We start from the raw sequence: 26,650 nt of genomic DNA, 5'->3' as shown, positions 1-26,650 counted from the left end.
GAATATTGAAGAGACCTCCTGACCTTCACAGTGCAAGGAGTCGCAGGAGAACCCACCCTTCACCACCTTGAGTCCACAAGGATGCAAGCTCGCAGAGGAGCAGAGGCAGCAATTCCTGATCTGAAACAGAGATTTTTTTTTATGTTTAAAGTTGTGGGGGAGCCTCCCACGAATTGGGTACTTATAATAAAAGGGGGTGGCCAAAAGGCTTTACAAATAAGCAACTTAAAAGCAATCCTAGTCAGATTAGGAGTGGGAATTCCTAATCTCAATCCTAATCACAAACATAACACATCATAGACTTATACTCTAAATAGGAGTATAAGTTTGAACAACTAACACAACTAAATACTTATCCCACTAAAATCGTGGAGGGAGAACTTAAGAAAATAAATATAAAAAGACTGTTTTAACCCTAATAAGAAGAACTAAAAAGTAAAAAGGCTCCAATGCAAATCAAAGGCTGCTCAAAGGCTGCTCTTCTTCTTCCTGCGTGAACTTGGATCTGCATCAAAGACTGCAAAACAAAGTTTGTCCCTTCATACCGTGTAAAGGAAGACCTAGTTAAAATGGAATAAGCAATTATGTAAACACACACACATATGTGCGCACACAGTGTGACACTTGTTTGACTTACTGCATGACTTCACACATGGAATAACAGCACAGTTCCTTTTCTTACTGCCAAAACAGTAAAATAATAGTTTTTTTTTTTTTTTTTTTTTTTTGGGGGTGGGGGTGGGGGGGGGTTTTTTTAGAGGGGGGGTGTTGATAATCCACCCTAGAATGTATCACAATATCTTGACCGAGTTGAATAGATATTACAATGCTATGTATCAGAGGGGAATTCTCAGTGTGAACCTATTTAGCAGGAAAGTGAGATCACTTACAATTTGTGAAACTGCCCTTCCACTGGTCTTGAATTGGAGAATTGGTAACTCCTTGAACTTTGATGGGTAACTTCCCGTGCAATAGATTGTGGCATCTGTCAGATGTAAAAAGAACACCATGTAACAATTCTCTAATTAAATTTCTTTTCTTTTTTAAGGTATTGATATGTAATGCTTTGACTGCCAAAAGAAAGAAAAGGAGGCACCTAAAATAGAAGCAGCAAAATCTCTGAGATAAAGTGATGCAGTATTCAAAAGCCAGAAAGAAGAGGAACAGAGGCTCCTGTGATAGCTTGCAGACAAGGCCTATTCTGGTCCTGTGGTTCATGGTTTGAACCAGTTTCTGTTTCAACTGAACCTGTGGTTCAAGTTCTAGTTCACCCAAGATATCGCCAAATCGTGGGCTAGTTTTAGGAGTTTAATTCCTTTATTTTATTATTGTTTAAGTTGTTTAGACAGACTGGAGTACCTCTAATAAATTCCACATCTATTTTGGATTTAGTTTCAGTTTCATAGTCACTTTAGGACACCGAAATAGGCTGGTCGATGGGTGTAGTTTCCCTTATCAGTTTGGTCTTTTGTTTTTAAAAGTTTGAGTCAGTTAGGGACTATCCAAACACAGCCTGTGGCTGGAGAGTCCTAGTCGGTCTGTTTTGTTCCTTAAGAGTCTTATATTTAAAGTTTAAACAAGTAAAGGCTTTGGCCTCTCCCACGATTTGACTAATTGAAGAAGCTGTTTTGGTCTGTTTTGGGTCAGTAGATTTCAGACTACTTTTGTGAGATTCAGGAGTGTACTTGATGCAGATTTCCAGCAAGAAGAGAAGAAGAGCTTGTTGTTTTGGGTTTTTTTAAGTTTTTTGGGTCCGTGTCCAACTGAACCAGTTGTTCAAGATTAGTTCAGGTTAGACTTAATTTAAGTCCCTACTGGGTTATAGGGTCAAGGACTTCGTACTTTTTGAGTTTTCTCTTATAATGACTCAATACAATAAGCCCAAATATGAGGGATATAAGTCCTAGATGGGATTGAGAGTTAGTTTCTAGTTTCGATTTTAGTTTTCAAGAAGATTTAGTTTCTAATTTTGATTTTCAATTTTCTAAAAGATTTAGGTTAGATTGAGTCCATATTCAGTTACTAATTTGAATTGTTTCTGTTTTGTCAAGGAATTGTTGAATACGGTTTTAGAAACTCTAGAATGCTTCTATTTTCAGATCCCTTGATTCTCAAGTTTAGGAATTTAGAAAAGTTTCTACTTTGTGAGTTGTGTTAAGAGTAGGAAGTTGAGGGGCTAGTTAATCTATAACTTAGTGCTCTTATATGCGCCGTAAATATGTAATACAACAATTTAATTAATGAAAAGTTTGGCTTCAGCCCATTGGTTCTGTGATGATTCAGAGCTCCCTGTTATGGTGATTCAGTAACCTCCCTGGTGATGATTCCAGGAACCCTTGGTGGTGATTCCAAGGTTGGGGTATTGGTGGTGTGATGCAAATTCGTGGTTGACCCGATTCGAACCCGGTAACCCAGACCAAGATGAACCAGGCCCCAACCTTGTTCTGGTTCAATAAGATATTTAGGATTTAGATATGTAATCTTTTATTTTGGGGTAGCTATTAAACATGTAGGGAAATTTCCAATTTGAGTTTCTATTTTAGTTAGTAGCTAAGTTTTATGAAGTAATTAGGAATCTTTGCTTCTTTGGGTTTTTATAAAATGTGTAACCCAACGATGGGAGGATGAGAATGAATCGAATAGTCAAGTTGTTTGGTGCCTGCGTGTGGCGAGCTTCTTCTTCCAATCCCCCCTTTTCCCCATGATCTCTCTCTTTCTCTCTCATCTATTTTCTCTCCCTCCTCCCTGCAAGTCCTCCCTTCAAGTCCTCCCTTCTTCTCTTTCCCTCTATGTCTTCGACCACCTCTTATTTCTTTTCTTCCCTCTATGTCTTCGACCACCTCTTATTTCTTTTCTTACTGAGTCACTTAAACCCATACCCAGTGCCCTGTCCAGCGATAGCAGTCACTCACGACTGGGTATTAGTCTTCCTGCATTGTGGGATTGAAATCCCTTAGCTCTGCTCCTTTCTCACTAAGAATCTGGGTATGCGTTGCTTATCTATAGACAATCCAAATCTTGGAGGTTAATCTTCTAAGACCCCCCCCTCTTGGGAGACATCGAACCAGCAAGCAAGTTGCTCCTGAGTTTCTCCGCTAGACATAAGTAGTAGAAATTCTACTCACCCTTTTGATCTTTATTCAGGGTTCTGCTTGTGCAAAATCCATAGACCTTAGGGTTTGCAACCTGCCCTGATTTCCTACGTCGATCCAATTATTGTGGAAGGAGTTCTTAATGGGGGAAGAGGCAAGGAAGAAAGAGAATCCAGGAAGAAAATCAGAATTGCAGGGGGAAGAGGAGAAACCGTGAGAAGAAGAATAGGAAAAATCAGAATTGCAGGGGGGAAAGAGAAGAAGCCGTGAGAAGAAGGAGGGGGAGGGGAGGAGAGTGCACACACACACTGCCAGAAACCCAATTCATTCTTTCCATTATTCAATTCTGTTCCCCAATCCTTCTCAAAATACAGTCTTTTAAAAACTCAAAATCAAAAAAAAAATTTGCAGAAAATAACTCCCTAACAACTACTTCTACATCAATAACTGTCCTCTAAAAACTACTTCTACAGCAATAACTGAAATAAAAACCAAATGCAGGGCAGGTAGGGCTTGGGCTTGGGCCTGAGATGGTATCCCTTGGAGTATCTAATTGGGCCTGGGCTAGGGCTAGTAGAAGCAGCCCCCAAATGTCCTGCATCAACTCTCCCTTGCTTTAAAAAAAACTTGACCTCGAGTTCCAATAAACCCAGGAAACCAGTCCATGTGCTGCACATCCATGCCGTTCAAAAGCTCTGGTCACGAGAAAAAAGGAGATGAAATCTTGAAACAGCACGACCACTCAATATTGTTGAGTGGAATGTCGAAGTCATACACCATTACTGTTGCAGCATCCCCGGTGTTGTTTGTCATTCCAACTTGGGATAAGATGGAATAATATGGAACGATTGGTTGTTGCAATCGTGTCGTTAAAGGGGTTCAATGGATGTTATGGTAAAGACGTTAAGGTAGTTGTATATGAATATTTTGGAGTTCTGGCTTGGGGTTTCTAGAACAGGGAAGGGAACTGAAAGATAGGAGAAGAAAGATAAGAGGGGAAGAGAGACTGAAAGGGAGAAGAATCCGAGAGAGAGAGAGAGAGATTCACCCAAGTTTGGGCTCTGATACCAGATAATGGGAGAAGGGGCAAGGAAGAAAGAGAATCCAGGAAGAAAATCAGAATTGCAGGGGGAAGAGGAGAAACCGTTAGAAGAAGATGCAGTAGAAGAAGAATAAGAAGAAGAAGAGGAAAAATCAGAATTGCAGGGGGAAAAGAGAAGAAGCCGTGAGAACAAGAAGAAAAAGGAGGGGAGGGGGGGGGGGGAAGGAGACTGCACACGCACACAGTCAGAAACTCAATTCATTCTTTCCATTATTCAATTCTGTTCCCCATTCCTTCTCAAAACACACTCTTTTAAAAACTCAAAATCAAAAAAAATTGCAGAAAATAACTCCCTAACAACTACTTCTACAGCAATAACTGTCCTCTAATAACTACTTCTACGGCAATAACTGAAATAAAAACAAAATGCAAGGCTGGTAGGGCTTGGGCTTGGGCCTGAGATGGCATCCCTTGGAGTATCTAATTGGGCCTGGGCTAGGGCTAGTAGGAGCAGCCCCCAAATGCCCTGCATCAGTTCTCCCCTCGTAGGTTGCTAGTTCCGCCTCTGGTTGTATCATATCTTGAAGTAGAAGACAATACCTTCTCCTTCCCCAACTTTATTGCTTTGTTTCATTTCTTGTTACATAACTACCCCTCACTCTCTCTGTTATTAGTCACTATCCTCATCTTTTTTCATTCCATATTTCCACATCCAACCTTCCCTTCTATCCTCAATTCCTCATTATCTTTGTATCCTATTTCTTTTGTTCCAAGTTAGCCCCCACTTTTAATTAGAATTCCTATTCTGTGCTTTCTTCTTTGTCTTACGAAATAAGCCTTTGAAATTCTGATTTATTACAAGTTTGCTATTGTTCATAATATTGAGTTGCTTAAGTGATTGGGTGGGCCCATAAGCAAATCCAATAAGGTTATTCCAAGTTTCCGACCCGGATTGCTCCATGGTGAAACCTGATCATATCCTTCTTTTTTATTGTTTATTTTATTTCTTCCCCCCCCCCCCTAGTTGTATCTCAGTTTAGCTTATCGACTTATATGGTTTCTTTCAATCTGGTTCAGTCCCTATATCTGTGATCCTATCGCAAGCTCATCTCCCACTGCCATACACCGGTTCAAGGTTAGCACTACATTAGTACCATGGTTCGACAACTCGCGAGATCTTGGCGAGATCTCGGTTTTTTTGAGAAACCGAGTCGAGTCCCAATACGATATTAAAAAGTACACTATCTCGGCAAAATCTCGGATCGAGATCTCGGGTCAACCCAGATTTTGACCCATCAACCTCTTGTTTTACTTACCTAACTCGACAGAACTCGACATATCTCGGTCAAGTTCTGTCCAAAGCTCCCAACACTACTCATTTCTTCCCCATTTGAAGCTCCTTCAAAACTACAGCAACATTATGACATGGGAATTCTTTGTGGATCGTGTTGGGACTGAATACATTAACATATCACATTTTATGTAACATTTGTTCAAAGATTGATGTATTGTACACTTTAAGTCTTTAACATTTCTAATGTTTATTTAAATTGTTTTACATTAATTGAATGTTTTGATTACTTTCTATTACTAAATTATGTGTAGAGTAGGGTATTTTAGTACATCATCGCCTACCAAACTATGGTCCGAAGTGAAACTCATATTTGGACTTTGTTTTTGCAAAATCTGATAGTGCCATTGTGTTTAAATGGCCTAAAATAGGCTGAAATGCTAAATACCAAGTTTCAGACCCAAACTAGGTCGAAAACCAACCGAATTGAGGCTTCGAGTTGGAAAAAAAATGCACCAACTCGGCGAGATCTCGACTCAACTCTATTTTTCCAAGGGTCGAGTTGGAACCGAGTTCCGAGTTTTAGTACCTTGATTAGTAGTACTTCTGATGATTCAGAAGTGGATCTAGCAAATTCCTGATTGCTCCTTCTCCTATCTCTCTTTCTATCATATACATCAAATCAAGCCAGTTTCTGCACTTCTCTTTTAGCCAGCGAATATCAGTTTTTCTATTTTAAAAAACCGGATGACCTGGTAAATACCGTTTATTGGTTTCTGCTTTAAATGAAGATTCTGCTACAGACCATTGAATTGCTTGAAAATTTGCTGGATTCAGATTCTGATTTACACTCATTTTTTCAATCAAATTCTAGAATCTTACTGCAAGTATGATTTCTTCAAAAACTCTGTTTTCAGATCTGGTTTCGGAATACTTTTCTGGTTCTATTACTGAATATCTCTGTTAATTCTGTTTTGAACTTTTGATTCATTCAGATTCTGCCAAAGATTTCCAAGAATCCTAATACAAGTCAACTTAAAATTCTGATTTCTGGAACTAATTCTCTCAATCTGATTTTGATTACTGTTGGGGATCTCATATCGCTGTTATTCATTAATTTTGGTAATTAATTACTGTTTGAGCTTGTCAAAAATCAAAACCTGCAATCGATTTCTGGAATCTGTTTGGGGTTTCTCGTCTCCTAATGCATTGCTACTTCTTCCATATCTTCGCATCTGACCACAGACCATTAGATTTTAATCATACTGATGCAGATACATCATCAAAAGAGGCTTATTTCATGGGAATAAGTCTAGGGTTGGGTTATATACATGTTGGACCTTTGATCCCATGGGTTTCCAATGTAATGGGTCACTTTTATGGACATAAAGTATAGGTAATAGGGTTGCATACGGGATTAGTTGTTTTAATTCCTTAGTTTTATTTTTATGTAATTAGTGGTCATGTGATCACTTAAGTATCATGTGACTTGGTTAAGTGGTCATGTGACTATTTAATTGTTTTGTAAGTTGGGCTGGATCAAGACTCTATAAGTCCAGCCGTGTTTTGAGTCTATTTCCTTCAGTATTTCAGTTTCCTAGTCAGTTTAGATTACCTAATAGGTTAAGGATTGGGTTAGGCCTTTCTTTTTTAGTGTAGGAGTTTATTTTTGAGTCTTTTATATAAGGTTAGAAGGGGGTAAGCATTGAACACGAATTTTGATTAATGAAAAGCTGTTTGCTGCTCTTCTTCTCCATTGAAGATTTTGTCTTGTGTTTGATCAAAGGCTGGTGAGATTGGTGTTTGATTCAGTCGACACCTTGCGGTGTGAAGCCTAGGTGGTTCTTTCTAGCTCTCTTTGTTCTTCAACATTGTTCAAGTTCTGGTTTTTATTCAAGGAACTTCAGTCAAGCATGCTGCTGTCCAAGAAATTCTGCAACAACAATAAGTTTGAATCATCCCAAATCCTAGCCATTCTTCTTCTAATCCTCTAACAACCAAACCCTAGATTCCTCTCCATCTCTAAACCTTTTCCCACAGTCCCCTCACTGCCCAGAACAGACCAGCCATTGAAACAGCCCCATATTTGGATTGAACTCTCCTCTCACCCTTTGGGAAACTCAATCCAAGTTGTAGACCCATCTGACCAGCCAAACCCTAGATATCCACATAATCCCCTTGTCAAAAACCTAACCCTAATCCAACCTAGCTTGCTGCCGAATTTGTTTAGTGACTCTAGACTTGTTAAAACTTAACAAGACCTTCACTAGAAGACTCCCCTACATCCACTTACCCTAACCCTAATTTGACCAAATCAACTATTTTGACCTAACCGAACTACTTGTTCAGATTCGATCCTGGTTATTGGTTCCGAGTTTGATTATTCAAACCTAGGACTACATTACATACTTTGCTGGCTTGTTCCTCATACCTTAAAAAAGACCGTTCAACCACAATTTCTGGTTAATCAGATTTGTTTCTATTAGACTTTTGATATTTCTCTGCTTGCTGGTTTCCTGCTCCTATTCCTGTGATTCTGGTTTTCTAAGGGATTTCTGAATCCTATTGTTAGGTAACCTAGAAAGCCCTTTATAAAGACAGGCTTAACAAACACTAAAAAGGAAAACTATCCCCAGATAACATTCTCAGAGCATCTTCAACTGAAAGGTTACAAAAGAATACCCCCTTAAACTCTCTAATAATACAAACCCACAAGAAATCAAGCTCTAAAACCAGTCCACCATTTTTGCAAAGGGAGCACATAGTTCTCATAGATTCTCATATGCTTTTTCCTTCCATTCACCAGCACACAGCAAAAGGGAGGAATTTCCAATAATTCTCTCCTCCTTGGAAAAGGGACCTCTTGGCCAAGCAAAAAATAGAACATTCGAGAATGAAGAACAAATGCTACAATAGAGAATAATTACTGCTTCAGCTAAGATAATAATTATGTGTCTTCAATTATAACCCCCAAAGCACAAGTTAAAATGGTGGTGTGGAATAATAAGTTTCCAATGATATGATGAACCTTCAATTGTACCTTTCTGATCTCATAATTAGCTTGAGTCTTCTTTTTGACAGCAGGCCACTCCAGCAAAGAATCAAAAGAACCATTTTGGTGGTTATGGCCCCACCTGTCTACTTGATTTGTTTGTTTTCTGTTTAGTTCCTCGATCTTCTGATTTACTGCTGGCTTCAATTTCTCCAGCTCACTCAGTGCATTCAATAGTTTCTGTAAGAAAATTTTCAGAGGTTAAAAAGCGTTAGAGGAACTTGAATGGAATAACTCTTTTATCCTCAGTTGACAGTGAATACATGATAAGAATACCTCATCCTTGAAATAAAGTTTTTCCCAATACCTTCTTGAAAGAAAGTTTCTCTCTTTGAAGAGATGCCTTGAAATCTCGATGAAGTGGTATAGTTTCAGTTATCAAACTGGAACAGATAAAAATCCATTAAGTTAACTTAGTTTGGATATGTGAGAAAGATTAAAATGTCTCACAAAAATTAATTTTCCCATCCTCCATATTGAATGAATAATCACAAACTTAAAATATCTACAAACTACAAATGTCGTTACAAAGAAAGAACATTATGCCATCTATGTTTCCATCTCTAACCTTGAAAACCTCATAAGCATAACATACAGATCTATAATGTTCTTTTCTGCTCGAAAGATGTCAGCCTGCATAAATCCACAAAAAATTTTAGATCATGGAAACCCATGCCAGGACAGGAGCAGGTTTAAGAAATAAATTTATCCTAGTGAAACCACATCATATCAGTTCAAAAAAACAAAAAGAGAAAGAGAAAAAAGAAAAGCAAATATAATTTTGGGACATAGACACAGAGTGACTTTCATTACTGAAATGCTTCCCTTAAGGCCCTTCATTGCACAAAGATAATGCATTTTCTCATTCCTTTTTATTTCTATACTAAATTGACAGTGATAGTATGAAATTACACAATTAACACGTTATAAAAATAGGGCAAATCACAAAAATCTATAAATAACTAATCAGACTATCCGAGACATCTTGTAAGTTGTAACTGATGAAGAAGATGACAAAGCCCAATTATATTGCCTAATCAATTTTTAAAATTATGGAAGCACAGCTTGGCTATCCCAAGGTGTTGCGGAATACATTTTGCTTATTTGCACAGAGTTTGCATTTTGTAATCCCCTCATGTAAAGAGAGAATATGATATAGAATCCCATCTTGTAGCCACCATTTTGGACTCCAGAATGTGGTGGTTAGACCCGCGGCCACCACCTTGTCTTCCTTTGTCAGGGAGATTCTCCTCTCAGGGTTATTACTAAAATCAAAGATTTCATATTTTGACCAAAAAAAATTCCAAAATAATATAGAAGGCTATACATTCTCAACCAGAGCAAGCCTTCAAGGCTGCAACAATCGAGGAAAGGATATGCCTCATTTACTTGAAGCAAGCAGCCCAACTACAAAGGCATGCAAAGGGTGTGCCTTCATGAAGTAGTGGTAGGTGCAAGGGGTATTCGTCTTGCCTGAGGTGCAGTCCTTATAACACTGCTCTTCTCTCTATCTTACAAGAGAATTTACAATAACCAAAAGAAAAAGATCTTTCAAAGCAAGCTTTTAGGAGACCTTTACAGAACTGCTAATTCAGGGAGCCGCACAAGAAGCATATCCAGAATTTAACAGGAGCAATCCAAGGATCCTAGTCCATTAAGAGATGACAGTGGAGTCATAAAGGCAGTAACAATGTTAATATCAAAAAGAAAAGCAATATAGGGCACAAAAAATATATAGAGAGAGGAACGAAAAACATCTGAATTAAATAATACAGCAGGCACCAAGCTTCAGTAAATAAAAGATCCCCATGAAATCAGATTCTCAGAGAAACTTTGGGACTAGCTCAGATGTTCAAAAAAAAAAAATTGGGTGCAAAATCAGCTGAAGGACATCCTGAAGCAGCCAATTCAAGTTTCCACTTATCAACTGACTCCTCAGAACGTCAAACATCAAATTCATCCCTACAGAACGCAATATAGTAAAGTATTCCAGTTCTAAACATCCACAACGGCCCAAGATTTACACAATTTTAAGGCATACTGGAGAGAAGATGACCTAAACTCTTCCTGTATAAACTTAAGACACAATTGAAAATTGTCACGAACTAAGAAACAAACGATATGGAAAACAAAAAGGAAAGAAATTCAAGTCGGGATACCAAACATCAACGGTGCAGAGGGAAGCATGGTAGATTGAAATTATTTTAGGGGAAAAGAACAGAAACCTGTTTAAGGAGATTATCAGCGATCCGATAGTAATAACGTAGAGATATACGATTATCGACTTCGAGTTTCTGGGTTCTGACATTGATGTTGAACCCCCCTGCTCCTGAGGAAGACCTCATCTCCCCTATCGGAAATTTCCAAGCCTAATTTCCAAAGGGGAGGCCCGAACTTTGAGGGACTTGGTTAATGGCGGAATTGAGATTTTGAGAAAGAGGGAGAGAAGCGTAGTCGAGGTGGCAATAAATTAAATTCTTGTTTGTCGGGTCAAAGTGGAGCGAGAGCGGTTCATGAATCATGATTTGGGTTGAGAGAGAACTCTGAGACATGCCAAGTTTTCAACACCCCCAACGTCCCATGTCCCAACTCCCAAGTAACGAACTAGAACCGGCTAAGAATTTCAACCAACCTAGTCATTGGCCGGTTTGAGGGAGGGTCTTCGTGAACCAACCAACCTCGGATCAGAGTTGAGAGTTGAGACTAGAGGTGTGTACCGTTGAACTGGTCAGGGCAGTTGAGATGTGCTCCATAGGTGCGTGGCTGAGACCGGATGGATCGTCCCAATCATGGTATTTTAAGCTGAAGCGGCAAGGAGCCTGGTTTGGTTCAAACTGGTTTTGATTGGTTTCGCTCGATCAACTGGCAATTTTAAGAAAATTCAAAAATTTATTAAAATCAAGGATATAGGCAATCAAACTGAGTTGGGCACTGGGGGTGGATAAACCCATACTTTATCGATCCAAGTAAAATTGGAAGCAAGATGAGACAGTAGAGGAACCCAGATCACTTACCTGTGTACGTTTTTTTTTGGTAAGATTACCTGTTTACGTTTCACTTCATGTACAATTGGGGTGATTATTCGTATGCTTTGCTTCCATAATTAATGTCCCTTGATGCATTCTTAATGGCAGTATAGAGGGACATGGCAAAAAACACATGTCTATCACTTTATATGAAGCATACATATATATATGAGTAGGTGAATTTTGTTGAGAATCAAAGTTTTCGATATATGGATAAGGAAATGTTACCTACCCATTGTGCAATAAACATGAGAAAACTTTAGATCACCTACTTATTGCATTAGTATGACTGCCCTCAAACAGCTTTGGAAAGGGTTATTGGTAGGGCTGGAGCCATTCCATTTTTTCAGTTGTCCTAATTAAATTGTATTTATTACTTACTGTTTATCATTCAAATGCATAAATATCTACAACTAGGGCTGTAAATGGATAATTAAAAATTAAAATTCGATCCACATTCGTATCAGTTTAGGGACATCCGTACTTTTTTAGAGATATCCCGAAAAAATCTGAATACTCCGATAAAAATCTGTCAACAAAATTTTGAATATCTAATAATAAAAAATTAAGTAAATAATGATCTTAAGAGTCTTTTGAATATTCAATAGGTTTTAGAATATGACGAAAAGAGAATCATGATTTAAGATATATGGATTGAGAGTAAATTGTAACCCCTAAGGAGAGGAAGGTCTAGGTTACACAAAGCAAAGATGTAAACGGATGGACAAAAATCTGAATTCGATCCGCATCCGAGTCCATCCGAATCCGTTTAGAGGTATCCATATTCAGTCAGGGAATATCCAGATCCGATCACATCTGATCTGTATCTGAGGCAAATCCAATCCATTTACAGACCTACCTAAAACGGAAAAACTCTTCTCCACCCTACATATCCTCGATTTGATGCCCTCATAAGTCTTTTTCAAGTGCATTCATTCCTACCAGAGCTATTGAATATAACATTGTATGTAACCCATGAGCTGCTATACTTTGTGATACAAAATTTAAACAAGGGTTTATGGCTATGAAATTGGACTTGTGTAAGGCATATGATAAATTGAAATGAAATTTTTTGGAGCAGGTTCTTACTCGACTAGAATGGGTTTTACAAGTATTTGAATCCATTGGACAATGCAATGCGTATCAACACTTGAGTATAAACTAAAGATCTGGAAGTTGGCATCTTCCATTTGGATCCTGGTTTGATTAGCAATTTGGAAGCTTTAAGACATCACATAAACAAAAGTTCTTTTGCTTACTCGTCTCTCACTACTCCTAGCCTATAATCAATTTATGCTCCGTCTTCTATTCCCCCTGAGGGAGTTGGCGACTTCAGTCTTCAGCTTTTTTCTCATCAAGATGGTGCCTGGATTAAAGGTTATGCTCAAGAGGGCAAAGTATGGTTCTCAAATACTCTAAGGGGAGTTTCTTGGCAGCTAGATGTACCTACAATGTTGGGTTTTCAGCACAAGCCATGGAGGCTGAAGCTTGAAGCCATTAGAGATTGCCTAGCTTAGAGCTCAGAAATTTGGTTGTGTATTCAGACTATTCTTCTGTCATTGTGTCCCTCAATTCTCTTCTTCTTCTTTGGATTGAGCATCAGCTACTCTTATTGAGGATGTTAGAAAACTGAACAAAAAGGAGAGGACAGAAAGAAGGCCTGAGTCGAACGAAATCGTTCTGTCCTTAAGACAGTATTTGCACCCTCCTAATCCTAAGCACCCTTTGATCAGACACCGTCGATCCCGAAAAGATTAAGGCGACATACTGCGACGATGCGCACGTGCGAAGTGCAAAGTGCGCCATCAAAGCGCCACATTGCGCCTCACGCACGCGCACGTATACGCGCTCGGACAGGTACCGTCCTCGCTCGCAAGTGCACCGTATAATCTCTTATAGCATTACATGTAATAATAATAACTACTTACTACTAACACATATAAACCCAATGAGCTTTCCTTTCATAGCCGATGTGGGACTAAAAGTCCACATCAATATTTTGAAAAATTCCAACAATTTCCCCCAATTTTAAAATAATTGAGCCTCAGTCAATAAACTCTCTGTACTTCTAAATCATACTTACATAAAGGTGTCTTTCGACTTGAACCTTTATGTTGTCAAAATACATTAGTACTTATCAAAAACGAAGTAGCCGTAGCCTTGAACTTATAATTTTATAGCGACAAATCTAATATACTAGACATATGACTTACTTGAACATAGTTTCAATAACACCCGCACATTTATGGCCTTGTGCTTTCATCTTAGGTTTTCATAAGTGCCTTAGAGACAAGCTTTGAATCTCGCAGAAGCGGCCCCACTTCCTGCACTTATATAGGTGAATCTAATAAAATGCAATTGTATGACTTGCATTTCCTATAAGGCATAGACTCATTGAAGGACTGATCCTACCCTCTGTCGGTTTCTCCATACAAACATGCACTACCTTGAGATGTCAAGAGATCTTATCTCTACTAATTGAGTGCATAACCGGTTATTACTACAAGTGTTTTTCCATTGAACTAGTTGACTAGATGTTGGTCTAGTGTCTAGTTGGTTTCCACTTGCAGGTTACCTCTCATTTAAAAGCTTTAAACCCATCTCCCTGGAAGTCTTCCATACCACATCCCTACCCAGGCCTTTTGTAAAGGGATCAGCCAAATTTTCCTTTGATTTAACATAACTAATAGTCACAACTCCTTTGATGAGTTATTCTCTTACATAGCTATGTCTTAAACTGATATGCCTTGACTTTCCATTGTAGACTTTATTATAAGCCCTTGATAATGTTGCTTCATTATCACAAGATATTGATATAGAAGGTATTGGCTTAGGCCACAGAAGAATCTCTGTTAAGAGGTCCCTAAGCCATTCTGCTTCCTTTACTGCCATTACTAAAGCGATAAATTCAGACTCCATAGTGGAGTGTGAAACTACAGTCTGTTTCTTGGATCCCTAAGAAATTGATCCTCCACCCAAGGTAAATATCCAACCACTTGTGGACTTTGATTCATCGGATCCTGTGATCCAATTAGCATCTGTGTATCCTTCTAGTACTGTGAAAAAATCTTTATAACTTAATGCATAATTCATTGTGTCCTTTAAGTACTTAAGTACTCTAGAAACTGCATTCCAATGAATTTGTCCAGGGTTATGAGTAAACCTACTCAAAACACCAACTGCAAAAGCTATATCAGGACGAGTGCACTGCATGGCATACATTAAGCTGCCAATGATACTAGCGTATTCCAATTGAGATATACAATTTCCTTCATTAGAAATTAATCTAATAGAATGATCATATGGGGTAGCAACTGGTTTACAGTCCTCATGATTGAATTTCTTTAATATTTTCTTTATGTAATGAGACTGTGTTAAAGAAATACAATCAGAGGATCTAACAATTTTGATTCCCAAAATTATATTTGCTTCACCCATATCTTTCATATCAAAACACGAAGATAGGAAAGCCTTTGTCTCCAAAACAGTGCTTGTATTAGTACCAAAGATTAACATATCATCAACATATAAACATATTATAACACCATGTCCATTCTTGAATTTAGAATAAACACATTTATCAGATTCATTTATTCTAAATCCATTTGCTACAACCTTTTGGTCAAATTTATCATGCCATTGCTTAGGAGCTTGTTTTAGACCATATAAAGATTTGACTAGTTTACAAACCTTAATTTCCTGGCCTTTCAAAACAAACCCTTCAGGTTGTTCCATGTAAACTTCTTCTTCTAAATCTCCATTTAGAAAAGCAGTTTTAACATCCATTTGGTGTATAACAAGTTTATTAATCGATGCTAAAGCAATTAACAATCTAACTGTACTAATTATAACAACAGGAGCATATGTATCGAAATAATCAGTGCCTTCTTTTTGCTTAAAGCCCTTTGCTACAAGCCTAACTTTAAACTTATCAATGGTTCCATCAGCTTTAAGCTTTCGCTTAAAAATCCACTTACAACCAATAGATTTAAATCCAGGAGGTAAATCTGTTAAAACCCATGTTTTATTACCCATGAGAGAATCCATTTCATCATTTATAGCTTCTTGCCAAAAAGCAGAATCTTGAGAATTCATGGCTTCTCGAAAAGTCAATGGATCATGTTCAACATTATACACACAAGAATATGTAACTTCATTTCTGTTTCCTTCTACCAAGAATTGATAGAAATCTGGACCAAAGGATTTTTCCACTCTAACTCTTTTACTTCTTCTAAGTTCAACACTCTCATTATTCTCAGAATTTGATTGAACAATATCTTGATCCTCCTTGTTTGTATTTTCATTCTTCCGTTTCCTAGAGAATGAATCCTCAAAGAACTCAGCATCTCTAGATTCCAAAGTTATATTTTGGCTAACGGTCTCTGTAGATTCCATCGTTAGAAATCTATAGGCCTTGCTATGTTGGGCATAGCCAATGAAAATACATTCAATTGCCTTTTCACCTAATTTAGGTCTTTTAGGATCAGTTAATCTTACCAATGCTCTACATCCCCATACTTTAAAATATCCAAGAGAAGGTTTTCTCTTCATCCAATATTCATAGGGAGTGATATTAGTCTTTTTATGGGGTATACGGTTAAGTATATGACAAGCAGTCATTAATGCTTCCCCCCATAAATTCTTTGGTAAGTCAGAAGTAAGTAAAAGTGTATTCACCATTTCTGTTAGAGTCCTATTTTTCCTTTCTGCTACTCCATTCTGTTGAGGACTATAGGGTGTCGTTGTGTGATGGATAATTCCATAAACTTCACAAAAATCATCAGTGGAGAAGTATTCTCTTCCCCTATCAGTTCGTAAGATTTTAATCTTACGATCCAATTGGTTTTCCACTTCGGCTTTGTAGATTTTGAATTTCTCCAAAGCCTCATCTTTAGTCCTTAACAGATATACATATGTGTATTTTGAACAGTCATCTATAAATGTGATGAAATATCTTTTACCACCTCTAGTTAGAATACCTTCTAACTCACACAAATCAGAATGTACTAATTCTAAGAGTTGTGTATTCCTTTCTACTTTCTTAAAAGATTTTCTAGCAATTTTAGACTTGATGCATACAGAACATTTGTCATGACTAGAAGATGTGCATTCTGGTAATAAACCTAATTTAACCATATTTCTCATGCACGTATAATTAACATGCTCAAGTCTAGAATGCCATGTATCAAAAGTAGAAACAATGTAAGCAGAAGATGAGTTTTCATTAATCATATTAAATTTATACATCTCGTTCGATGCATATCCTTTCCCAACATAAACTCCCCCTTTGGACACTATGATGTTCCCTGACTCAAACAGGATTTTAAATCCATGTTTGTCAAGCAAGCTTACAGACATTAAGTTCTTCCTAATATCAGGAACATGAAGTACATCATTCAAAGTAAGCTTTTTCCCGGATGTGAGATTCAGAACCACTGTGTCTTTACCTATGACCTTAGCAGTTGAAGAATTTCCCATAAAAAGATCTTGTCCATCTGCTATAGGTTCATAAACTTTGAACAAATTTTTGTTCTTGGCAACATGTTTGGTTGCACCGGAATCGATCCACCATTTCTCATCATCACCCACTGCATATACCTCAGATATCATAGCAGCCCAGTCATCATTGTCAACCATGTTGGCTTGGTCCTTTTGTTGCTTCTCCTTGATATAAACTCTGCACTGTTTCTTGAAATGACCGGCTTTTCGCATTTCCAAGAAGCCGCTTTGGGGTTAATAAATGTACCCTTTTTCTTCTCGAAGTGCCTTTCCCATCATACTTTCTCTTCTTGCCCTTAGAAGATGCATTTTCTATGACATGAGCCTTTGGAGATTTTTCCTCCAATTGAGTTTATCCAGTTTGCGAGAATTCTCTTCAACTTGGATATACTTAATCAACTCTTGCATAGTCATTGCATCCTTCTTCTGTTTCAACTCTTTCCGACAATCTTTCCAAGCAAAAGGTAACTTTGAAATAATAGATGACACTTGGAAAGATGCGTCAAGAGAATGGCCCTCAGAGATGATTTGATTCATGAGACCTTGCAACTCATAGGTTTGTGAAATAATAGACTTATCTCCTACCATCCTATAATCAAACAACTTACTTATAAGAAACTTCTTGTTGCCAGCATCCTCAATTTTGTACTTTTTATCGAAATCCTCCCATAGTTCTCTCGACGTGCTGTCTGCAAATTTGGGCTCATACACATCATAAAGTGTGTTTGATAACCCATTGAGGATGTAGCCCTTGCACATGAAGTCGTCTTGCTCCCACCTCTGGCGCTGCTGTTTCTGCACCGGTGTCTCTCCACTTGAAGCTTCTGCAGTGGTGTCTGTCGGTGTCGGTGCTACTGGCTGCTCTTCGTTCAGGACATGAGCAAGTTTCAAAGCAATGAGGAAGAAATACATCTTCCCTTTCCAACGTTTGAAAAATGACCCATCAAACTTCTCAAGTTTGCTTATCTCGTTCCCAGGTATCTTCATGATTGCAGTCTCCTCCATTGAACAAATACTGTCTTAAGATTGTTAGAAAACTGAACAAAAAGGAGAGGACAGAAAGAAGGCCTGAGTCGAACGAAAGCGTTCTGTCCTTAAGACAGTATTTGCACCCTCCTAATCCTGCAAAGGGTTGCAGCAAACCTGCCTCCCAAGATAAATCAGCGATCACATTATCGGTTGCGGGGACAAGAACATCGTGAAGCTATCAGAGATTTTTTTGATCATCTCTGGATCGAGAGAATTCGTGGCCCATTTATAGGCCCACAAGGCCTGTTCGGATGGGATTGCGCCTCACGCACGCGCACGCATACGCGCTCGGATGGGTACCGTCCTCGCTCGCAAGTGCACCGTACAATCTCTTCTAGCATTACATGTGATAATAATAACTACTTACTACTAACATATATAAACCCAATGAGCTTTCCTTTCATAGCCGATGTGGGACTAAAAGTCCACATCAATATTTTGAAAAATTCCAACAGAGGATATTAAGTTTTTGCTTTATTCTTTTGTATATTTTTCTTTTCGATTTCATCCTTGTACCTTGAATTTTGAAACTCATTATCTTGCTATTGGTGCTTTCAAATTGAAGCTAGCCCGTGTTGGCTTTCCCCCTACTTTTATTTCTAATAATGTTGTAATTTCTTATAACTATAAGTTTTTCCCCCTTTTTTTGATTAATAAAACTTTTATGTTAGTCTAAAAAATATAAAAATACAAAAAGGTGAGGCCCATTCATGAAATCCCAAAAACAAATCATGTATTTAAGAAATGGGAAGCGTTTTTTCTCCCTTAGGAGGATTTTTCGCCTAAGTCTATGCTCCACTCAAAATGGTTATTGGACAAGAATTGGTCGGCGAACCACAAAACATCTAAGTACTCGACACCGTCAGGAGTCATTGGTTTTGAGAACCTGGATTACTTAGTCGACGGGAGAGCCTTGCTACGCTTGGTAAGGCATGTTGTCCCTTAAAAGAAGAGAATATTGGTATCGTAAATGATGATCGAAATCATTGATGAAGAGCCCTGCTACGCTCGGTAAGCCACGTTGTCCCTTAAAAGACGAGAATCTATTGATATTGTAAATGATGATCGAAATCACTGATGCATTTCATCGCCTAAGTAATCCAGGTTCTCAAAACCAATGGCTCCTAACGATGTCAGGTACGTAGATGTTTTGTTGTTCGACGACCATCTCTTGCCCAATAACCATTCTGAGTGGAGCATAGAACTTACGCGAAAAGGAAATTCTACCTAATTAATCCGTTTATTTGGAGAAAGATAAACAAAAAGAAGATAAGACTTTACAAAGGAGATTCATAATGGATTAGGTATAGCCTTCATCATTTATTTATTGTTTTTTTATGAATTATATACAGTATTCATCATTTATTAATTGCTTTTTGATGAATTAGTCTTAAGTCTTAACAATATATTTATAGATTTTTTAGAAATATTTCTTATAAACAATGTGTTAGCATCACTACCATTAAATAATTTTTTAATTTTATCATCTACATTTTTTTCAATTTACTTTGATAAGTTTATTCATATTATAAACATTCAACCTTCATTATGATATAACTCATCCTAGTCACTGGTCATAATAATATATAATGATTAAAAAAAGAAGAAAAAAGAACGCTAACCAATTGTCTAGTTAGTGTGGTTCTTGTGCCTAGACACAAATCAATACCTTCGTGCATGAAAAGACCATTCAATCCCCTAGTGAAATTGAAAATCATATCTAAACCAATGTTTCTATGCTCACTTTCATTGGCTATTATGTTGGTGCAGGGGCTACACAATCGGTTAGCATTCTTTTACCCTTAAAAAAGAAAAAACCTATGATAATACATCCCATTTGGCCATGCTTTACACATGGTTTTATGGTCTTACAACTAATGGTTCAAGTAAACTAGAAAAGAAAGCAGGAAGCTGAAAACTTAGGAGTAACCAATAGAAAAGGATGTGACTGGATTTTTTTTTTGGCGGGGGGGGTAAAATGTGAGTGGATTTCATTTTAAATTGATCGGTTTTGTAAAGTAGATTACTTGTATGGCAATTCTAAGGTCTAACCGTTTAAATGGTACACCCCCATTTATCTGGTGAAGAATAAAAGGCAAAGAGATTTTGCTTCCATCAAGTATTATTAATTGCTTTTGGGGGGTAAACTTCCATCAAGTATTCAAATAGACTGATGGCAATGGCCAAGGGATTCTCCCTTGACCTTGACCGTGGATGTGGAATGGATAGATGTCAATAGTGAAAATTTAGGATTTATTAATGGTGGTCCACCTTGTACGAGATGTTGTTAAAAGCATAGAAACGTAACAGAGTTCCTTTCTTTCTTTGCTTGATGAATCAATCGGGTTACGTTCAGTTGACGATGGAATTACTGTCAGGGTTGTGTGGGTGTTTGTCGAAGTGGAAGAGAGGAGGGAAAGGAGACGAAGGAAGTGAAGGAGAAGATGGGGAAGATAATTCCTTTGATTTTTTCTTCCCGCTTCGAACTCTTCAACTCGCTACCAATTTCTTCTCCGACGTCAACCTGCTCGGTCATGGTGGCTTCGGCCCCGTTTTCAAGGCATATGCCCTCTCTCTCTTGTGATTATTTTCTTGTGCTCCCTCCTATTGTAGTATTGTGCCCAATGCCTGCTTCAGCAGTTGGTGTGCTTCCCTAATAAACCCTCTCCCTGCTTGTCTCTCAATGGATTATGTTACACAATTTTAACATTAACATTCTCCCCTAATTTATGAATTTGGCATTTTTTTTACATTTTTGTATTTTTTCCTAATTTTCTCATAGGGCTTGGTGCCAAATGGTCCAGAAGTAGCCGTGAAGAAGCTGTCATTGAATTCAAGACAGGGGCTCAGGGAATTCACAAATGAAGTGAAGGTGTTGTTGAGAACTCAACATAAAAACTTGGTGATACTCTTGGGTTGTTGTGCTGAAGGTCCTGAAAAGATGCTTGTCTATGAGTATCTACCCAACAAGAGCCTCGACTACTTCCTCTTTGGTATTAATTAATATCCTCCTACTTAGAAATCTGACTTATATATATTTCTAATTTATTTGTTAGAGTTGAACTAGAGCTGTAACTGTTAGGAGATAATGTGCTTAAAACTAGAAAAGCAAAATTGAGGAAGAAAATAACTCACTGATCAGTAGTTGATGTGGTGAAACTATTCAGATAAGACCAAATCAGCATCCTTGGATTGGACAAAGCGACATGCGATAATTTCTGGTGTGGCAAGAGGTCTTCTCTACCTACACGAGGAGGCCCCCGAGAGAATCATTCATAGAGACATCAAAGCAAGTAATATTTTGCTGGATGAGCAGCTTAACCCTAAGATCTCAGATTTTGGCTTGGCAAGGCTCTTTCCTGGGGAAGACACCCATTTAAATACATTTAGGATTTCGGGTACTTAGTGAGTAATATTTTCTTCACAATTCCTTTCTGTTAAATTCACTGCTAAAACAATTTGTTAGTTAAGCAGCACTTAACACCCTATGAATTGTGTCTCATGCTGCTTCCACTTTTCATTTTAGTTGATTTTTTTTTTTAAACTATTATTTCAGTGAAACAAGTTAAAGGTGATGCTGAAACTAACAAGTTCTTTTTACTGAATACGGTCCAGTGGTTATATGGCTCCTGAGTATGCAATGCATGGCTACTTGTCTGTGAAAACCGATGTTTTTAGCTATGGAATATTGGTGTTAGAGATCGTGAGTGGAAGAAAGAATCATGATTCAAGGTTGGGTGAAGAAAAGGCAGATCTCTTGAGCTATGTAAGTTACATAAAGTCTATTGCAGTTTATAATTAAGTTATGAAGTAACTTTCTGCAGATTTAATCGATGGTATATATAAGAAATATTTGACAATTATTGGAGCATATGGTACCCTCTCAATACATACTCTCCATTGTTGGCTGCCTCTGGGGATGAACATGGTCAAGAAAGAACTTACCATAGTTGAATCTTTCTTGCTGTACCATAACATGTTCTTTATTGGAGCATATGTTATCCAAACTCTCCATTGATGGCTGCCTCTTTGGATGGACAAGGTCAAGAAAGAACTTACTATAATTGAATCTTTCTTGCTGTACCATGACTTGTACTGAGTTGGTTTTAAATTTAACTCTACATGACTGTTGGGTATAGCATTACCTTATATTGTTGTATTTAGTCATCCCAGATTGGGGGTGATGGTCCAGAAACAGGTTTTACTATCAGATGACTATATTTATCTGTCCAATTAAGCATCCTGGATTATGGACTCTGATTCTGTGATATGGATCAATGAGCAGAGGAACTGGAGGGGGAATTAAGCTTATACAGTGCATGAGACCCTGGAAGTGGTCATTTTTGGTGTACCTACATAAACTACAAACAGTATGAATAGAATACGATACTTCCATTACAATTGAACATTATTAATTCTTGCTTCTTGGTTGAAAATAGGAATATAGCCTAAAACAACTGATGTTCATTACATATATACATCTTGAAGAGCTATAATTTGTTCCATCTGCAAAGTTTTTGTTTCGTCATTTCATAGGCCTGGAAGCTCTACCAAGAAGGAAATGCATTGGACTTAATGGACCCTAGGCTTGCCGAGTTCAATCATGATGAGACAGCAATGTGCATTCAGATGGCATTGTTATGTTGTCAGGCATCTGTTGCTGAGAGACCAGATATGAATTCTGTTAATCTCATGCTCTCAAGTGATGATTCATTTACATTGCCAAAACCTGGAAAACCAGGAATTCAAGGCCGTGAAGGGCATTGGACAACCACCTCTTCTGCCATAACCAGATCGAATGCTACTACTATTTTTAGTGGCGTTACCAAAGCTTCTACAGATTGTAGTTTAGATGAAGATAATTCTAGAAACTCTATATCTATTTCTTCTTTGGACAAAGGCTGATGACCTACATTATTTTGTTAGCTTTTTTCATGATTTTGTGTTCAGTCACATAATTTTTTACTGTAGAATTCATTGACAGTATTTATGTACATTAAAACTAGCATTGTGTTTCAAAATATTGCATTTATTAGTTATTTTTGGTCCCTATTTCAATTTATCAGAGAAAACCGTTCTGCAATTAGTGTTACTTTACACAACAGTCATCATTTGATACGCATGATAACATAGTGTTTTACTGACTTTTACTTGGGCTGTAGAACATGGTTCAAAGAATTGGTATTTGCTTTCTCAATCCTTCTTTTGAATCGGCTATGAAAGCACTGAGATTTTCATATTTCAACAATTTCTACCTCTTTTTTAAGTTATAAAAATGGAAGAAAATAGATGAAACATACCTCTTGCAACAGGATCTACGAGACTTTTGAATTAAGAACTCCAAAAAATAAAAATCTGTGGAAATCTTTTAATTCTGTTTCCCGATTCTAATTTCTAGGGATTTAGCTCATTTTGATCAATTCCAATCTAATTCAAATTGGAATCAATGGAGGTCGATCTTGGGTCCCATTCTGGGGTTTTAAACCTTGCTTGAGAATGTCTGTTATTAATTAATTGTTTTAGGACTTTGCGTTTGACATGTAAACGAAATACTTTAGGAGAAATTTTATTTGCTCCCTTGACAATCAGTTTATTTCCTAACTCGCATGCAACAACTCAAATGATCTAGTTTAACAAGGCAACACATCTAGATCTGCAGCCATCAATAAAGACTTGACGAAACTATGCATGTAGATTCTATTTTTAAAAAAAAAATGCTCAAATCACCTAAATAAAGTTTTGAACAAGAATATTATCATAAAAACAAGTCTTAATTTATATGAATCATTACTTTCGCAACCCTAAACTTGACCTATATAACCCAATTTCTCTATGAAATACTTCTTTTCTGATTCTTCCCAGAAAGGGCATTATACTGTCATATGATGATTAAGGGCATGGGTATTTTTGAATTCGCCAATAGAGGATGAGAGTTTGTCTCAAATCACTTAGAAGGAGAAATTCCTACATGATACGTATCAGGAAACAGTGAAGGAGATTTTGGACCGGAGAGAGTAATATGATCCTAGAGTTGTAGGTATAAAAAACTTTCGGCCAAAAATAAGTTAAGCCAAAGTTCCAAGGTACACTTTTTCATTATTGCAAATAAAAAACATAGAAATTTCATCAAAAAAAAATCATGAACATGGAGATTTCATCTTTTTTGTAGGTAAATGAACATCGAATATTGATACCACACTGATGATACATATCAGTCAATATGGTAAAAATATTTTTTATATTAGAATAAGTGATGATTCTAATCAGTATCCTCAGTATTAATATTGGTAGACATTTGGATTTGGCTCCTGTCCTGCCGTGGCGGGAGCTGGAGCGTCCAGCACCCATCTAGGATGCTGCCACCTGGACAGAGACCATCCAACGGTGAATTTTTGGGTTTCCTTAGTTTAACCCATTTGCTTCCTTCGTCCTCTCTCACCCTACTTCAATGACGAACCCGACCCGTTTCCTTTTTGAAATTTGAAACCTAACGAAACCCAGATTTAACCCCTTTCGTCTTCCCCCTTTTCTTTCTTTCCCCTTTCTTTTCTCTCTCCATTTCTTGACCTCGCGACGAACCCTAGCAGTGGTGACACCTCATCTTGTTGCGACAAACTCTATTCCAGAGCGATAAAGGGGAGCTCCACTGGTTGAGCGACGAACGGCGGCGAGCAATGAGCGGCAGTGAAAGGTTCTTCAGAGAGGTATTCAGTATAAGAAATACCCATTACACAAACAGGGTCTAAATTAAACAGAGGCAGTGCACTCTACCTCCAGACGGTCCGAAGAAAAGGTTCGAATCGTCTGACGCCATTGTTTCCGATCAACTCCGGTCAATACTTGTTCGCTGTTGTACTCCCTGTGTCTAGTAGAATACTGTCAATGGCTGAGAAGGTAGATCTCTAGTCTTTTTTGTCTCACAAAAATTACTCCTTGATGGTAAAGAATAATCCCGTACACAAGACTAGAACCCTCATAAAAATCCTTATCACTTGTAACTACCACCATCAGGTAGTTTCCCTCATGGATAGGGAAATGCCCTAACCACCTTTTTAGCAAAACTAATTAAGTGATGTGGCACTTTGGGCCACATCAGCCAACATTCCCCCACTTGGCCCAAATTGCCACATGCCAAATGAATATTGGTGTTGCTATGTTGTATGGCCATACATGAAACAGTGAGTTTCTCTTATCATTCAAAATGAAGACTCCAACTCACGAATCATGGCGGTCCATGTCCAATAAGTAGGACACTCCCTTCCATGTATTACAATGAGTTGTCATTCTCATAATGAACCCTAATGCAGTTAGCATGAAAACTTTAGAAAATTGATCAAATGATCAATTTTGAATCAACCCTATGGTCAATTCGAGGGTAAACTTTATTGCCCTGAAACTTAATGGGCATCTGTCATTTCAAAACATAAATTGAGCGTAAACTTTATAAATGACAGAAAAACTTAAGGTTCAAGAATCACCACAATTAATGTTGCAACATATAAGATAAAACATCATGTACTAAGATTTACATCAGCCCCATATTCCCAACATGTTCCACAAAAACATTAGGTGGAAGCCCTTTAGTGAAAGGATCTGCTAACATCTTATCAGTACCAATGTGTTCTATCGAAACACGATGATCCCGAACATCCTCTTTTACAACAAAATACTTGATCTCTATGTGCCTACATCGACTCATAGAGCATGTGTTGTTAGAGAATTTTACTGTCGCAGTGTTATCACAGTATATCCGTGTAGGCCTCTCAATAGACGGAATAACTTGGAGATCTGTGATGAAATAACGTAACTACGATGCGTGAGAGACTGCCTCATAGCATGCCACCACCTCTGCTTCCATTGTTGAGGACGCAGTCTTTGGTTGCTTCACACTTTTTCAGGAAATTGCTCCTCCAGCAAGCAGAAAAACATATCCTAAAGTGGACCTTCTTGTATCTCCACATCCAGCGTAATCTGAGTCAGAATAGCCAATCAGCTCCAAGTCATTGACACGTCGATATGTCAACATAAAATCCTTGGTGCCTTGAAGGTATCTCAATACTTTCTTTGCTGCTTTCCAATGTGGTATACCCGGATTCTTCTGGAATCTTTCCAGAACTCCCACTGCAAAGGCGATGTCTGGCCTTGTACACACTTGTACGTACATTAGACTGCATACTGCAGACGCATAAGGGATACTATGCATTTCTTGTTCCTCTAAGACTGTTCTCGGACATTGCTCCAAACTTAGTCTATCACCCTTGACTATAGGTGCTACACTTGAAGAACAACTCTTCATCTTGAAGCGTTCCAGTATTTTCTCGATATAACCTTTTTGGGATAATCCTAAGGTCTGGTTAGACCGGTCCCGGTGAATTTCTATGCCTAAAACATAGAATGCTTCACCCATATCCTTCATATCGAAATTGCTAACCTGGGAAAGGTTTTGTTTCATGCAACATCCCTAGGTCATTACTAGCCAAGAGTATATCGTCCACATGTAGTACCAAAATAATGAAACGACTTCCCTTTGTCTTAAGATAGATACATTGATCAGCACGATTCTCAACAAAACCAAAGGAAGTAATCATGGTGTCAAACTTAAGGTACCATTGACGAGAA

At 37.9% G+C, this 26,650-nt stretch overlaps 2 protein-coding genes across 2 annotated transcripts in view; one reads left to right on the top strand and one right to left on the bottom strand.

The window, feature by feature from the left end:
- The window catches only part of LOC122646772 (AMSH-like ubiquitin thioesterase 1), a 28,509-nt gene extending 17,579 nt beyond the window's left edge, over positions 1-10,930 (bottom strand). The window contains exons 1-5 of the mRNA XM_043840370.1: positions 10,703-10,930; positions 9,046-9,110; positions 8,785-8,860; positions 8,466-8,657; positions 891-985 (exon numbers count right to left, since the gene is read on the bottom strand). Of these exons, the coding sequence (XP_043696305.1) occupies positions 891-985; positions 8,466-8,657; positions 8,785-8,860; positions 9,046-9,110; positions 10,703-10,822 (548 nt within the window). The 5' untranslated portion in view covers positions 10,823-10,930. The remainder of the gene's footprint in view (positions 1-890; positions 986-8,465; positions 8,658-8,784; positions 8,861-9,045; positions 9,111-10,702) is intronic.
- A 9,431-nt stretch (positions 10,931-20,361) lies between these two features.
- LOC122645510 (cysteine-rich receptor-like protein kinase 29) lies at positions 20,362-22,974 on the top strand. The gene is made up of 5 exons (XM_043838820.1): positions 20,362-20,591; positions 20,814-21,024; positions 21,199-21,436; positions 21,647-21,797; positions 22,568-22,974. Exons 1-5 carry the CDS (start codon positions 20,364-20,366, stop codon positions 22,934-22,936), a joined length of 1,197 nt encoding a protein of 398 aa, XP_043694755.1. The 5' UTR covers positions 20,362-20,363; the 3' UTR covers positions 22,937-22,974.
- The last annotated feature ends 3,676 nt before the right edge of the window (positions 22,975-26,650 follow it).

Source organism: Telopea speciosissima, chromosome 11 (assembly GCF_018873765.1).
Source record: "Telopea speciosissima isolate NSW1024214 ecotype Mountain lineage chromosome 11, Tspe_v1, whole genome shotgun sequence".
In the NCBI taxonomy this organism is placed as follows: Eukaryota; Viridiplantae; Streptophyta; class Magnoliopsida; order Proteales; family Proteaceae; genus Telopea; species Telopea speciosissima.
Note: the sequence above shows the minus strand (reverse complement) of the source record. Positions and strands in the feature narration are given on the sequence as shown.